This window comes from Gavialis gangeticus, unplaced genomic scaffold, assembly GCF_001723915.1.
Source record: "Gavialis gangeticus isolate Ggan-Ray unplaced genomic scaffold, GavGan_comp1, whole genome shotgun sequence".
Taxonomy (NCBI): domain Eukaryota; kingdom Metazoa; phylum Chordata; order Crocodylia; family Gavialidae; genus Gavialis; species Gavialis gangeticus.
This window is the reverse complement of record NW_017729025.1, coordinates 129688004-129690926: the sequence shown is the minus strand read 5'-3', so window position 1 is coordinate 129690926 and position 2923 is coordinate 129688004. Positions and strand designations below refer to the sequence as shown.

Below are 2923 nucleotides of genomic sequence, written 5' to 3'. Positions count from 1 at the left end.
TTCATAATAAGTCTGTGGAGGGAAGGGTGGAGGGGGGCAGATCAGGGCCCCCATGCTGAAGCAGGGAGTGGGGCAGGAGCTGGTGTGAGTGGGGCCTCGGGCTAGGGCAGGTTGTGTGATAGAGCTGCAGGAGGCTCCTCCAGGGGTGAAGGACAGGGCACAGCTCTCCACCGCTGCACGCACCATGGGGGGAGAGACATGGGGGGCAAATGCCCCCTAAATTTGTATGCAGGATGGAGGCAGGCTGCCTTCTGTGGGCTGCGGCTCTGCACCCAGCCAAAAAATGAACGTAAATTAGGAGCTGGCATTTTCCAAATAGTGCCTTGAGTCTAATGAGGGGTGCCTTGAGACTAAAAAAAAGTTGAGAACCACTGGGTTACGGTCACAGTAAACTGAAAGCGAACTGTGGTTTTGCAGACAAATGGATTTGGAATAAGAAAAGAAAGATTCTTGATTTAGTAACACTTTAAAATAGAACAAAGATCTTAAAATGAGTGAAGAGAACGTTAGACTAAATTTGGTACTGGCATTCATGTCAACCTCATACTATATTATAGTTCAGCTTCAGATCAAGCCACAGGACAGCAGGAAATACATCTGTAACATTTTCTGCTTAAAAACTTACAGAAACTAATAGTTTGTTAATATACTTGACTTGTCTAACAGGTTATTCATCTATGCCCAGCTTTCCACCAGCCTTCATTTGGCAGAGTATTATGAATAATAGACAATGGCTTCATTTTACATCCCTTCTGCTTACAATGTTACACAACCGACTACTAAAATCCTTGTATATTAGGAAATCAAACAAACCTTTTAAAAATAAAAACACAGTATAATGCAAGGAGGAGACACTACAAGAAGGCAAATCTATTCTGTATCTGTTTACTTAGGACAGTCCTGAATCAGAAATGTGCACATGTTCCTCAAAATCTAGATTTTACCTGTTGAAGCATTTCTTCAGTAGCATTAAGTTTCAGCTGATGTCCCTCAAGACAGACTTCTAGGTCCCGAATTTTCTCTCCTTGAGCTTCCACCTGGTCTGTGAGGACACTCACCTGTAATTTGAGAACAAGGGCAGGAAAAACACTGGTAAATTGACTGTAAATAAGACTGCTTCTTTATAAAGCAAACAAGATGACAGTGTACCTTTATAGCCAACTGCTACTTAAAGTCTTTAAAATTTTAAGTCTTGAGTATCCTAATATCTTCCTCTATCAAAACTTGCATAATTTCTGAGTCTTACCTAACATTGTTTGCTTTGAAAGTATTGGTCAACTTGTAGTTTTACAGTCAAAAGGAAAGACCCAGTGTCTCTGGGAGGGCCAACAAACTATGCGTAAGCAGCCTGAATAAATTTAGGTAGCGTGCATACAGCCAATATTTTTTTTAAATAAAAAAACTAGAACAAAGAATACTTTAAAGTGCTATCAGAGCAGGCATTACTATTTCAGCTCCCACTAGCACTTCCCTTCTTAGAGTGGATAAACAATAAAACTCTTCTTTAGGAAACTAACCAATTACCTAACTACTTACAAACACATGAGAACAACTTACCTATCAATAAAGGTTTTTGAAGCTATAAAAGAATGTAATATGTAAAAAGGCATGTTTTAGCAGCAACAAAGCTCTGCTCCACAAAATTTCCAAGCTCTACAAGCCAAAACATGAAGGCAAAAGAACTGAAACACAGGCAATGAATCACTGTGCAGGAAACAATTAGTAATAATCTTGAAAAATTGTAGGAGTGGTTGTAATAAACCAGTGTGTGGACAATAAACAGAATGAGAAGAGCCCACCAAGTTAGCCCAGAAACCTATAACTCAGAAAATTATATTCAGCATAATGTTACAGAGGTGGCCCTTTGGCCTAGACATGATAGCACCTGAAGGATGATCCTATGCATTAATTTATTACTAGTTACTATTATTTAGCACTATTATTTATTACTAGCTACTATTATTTAGCACTCTGAACACACACAAAAGGAGACAGATTGTCCTACAAAAGTTATAATGTCTGTAGAACAATTCCCCAAAATACATATAGGAGCAGGCAGCCCAGCAACTTATAGAAGCTAGGAGAAGCAGTTGCAGGTCCAGCCTTGCTGCCTGACAAATTTGCTGGGCTTCAGAAATATGCAACAGAGTTACTCAACATGCAACAGTCACACCAGAGCCATGTATAACAATCTTTTCGAAATAATGTTATACTGGCAGGATTTCTGAACTTGCCTTGCTGTTTTCAAAGCCTTGCCCTGCATCCTAGTCTTGAATTGATTAACCATAATTTACCTGCCTCAGAGTAGAGTCGTTCAGTATACACAAGCTATTATTCTAAGCACTAGAATCCTCCACCACCATCCCATCCTTACCCTGAACTAATAAATCCTCCAGTTTTGAAACTTAGCTTTACTAAGACAAACCCTCAGGATGAAACCACAAAATACAGATTTCATAGATTTCACTTTTAACTGAAGGTCAGATAACAACATGAATGGCATCATCACCTCCAGCACAAGCTTTCACAGCCAGGCATGTCACTGTCTTGCAGGAGTTCCATAACCCACAGGCTTAGAAAAGGGCCTGCTTGGGCCCTTTTGAAGATACACTCAATAAAAGGTAATGCTTAGATGTGCGCAGGCTTCTGACTCAATCTCCTAACTCAAAGGAGACAATGATCGGGTGAGCTCGCTGCAGGAAACCTGCAGGAAAAGTCACGCAAAGTAAGTGACTTGATAGTCCATGTTTTCTTACCTATGACTAGCTTTTTGCAGGGGTAGATCCAGAGGGAGTGCAGTTGCACCCTCCTTTCCACAGTGTAACTTGGAGGCTCCGGTTCCTTGCAGCTCTGGATGCTTGGGTCCATATTAGAGTCCAGACCATACCACAGGAGCAGCAGCTAGGGACTTTTTTTTTTTTTT

General features: G+C 40.7%; 1 protein-coding gene across 6 annotated transcripts in view; it reads right to left on the bottom strand.

Moving 5' to 3' along the window:
• Positions 1–2923, bottom strand: part of PPFIBP2 (PPFIA binding protein 2) — a 223748-nt gene that overhangs the window by 120219 nt on the left and 100606 nt on the right. For 5 of the 6 annotated variants that reach the window (XM_019519541.1, XM_019519543.1, XM_019519542.1 and 2 more), the window contains one exon: positions 945–1058. In XM_019519541.1, the coding sequence (XP_019375086.1) occupies positions 945–1058 (114 nt within the window). Of the gene's footprint in view, positions 1–944; positions 1059–1246; positions 1264–2923 lie in introns of those variants that run through there. The other variant, XM_019519547.1, reaches the window with a different exon arrangement.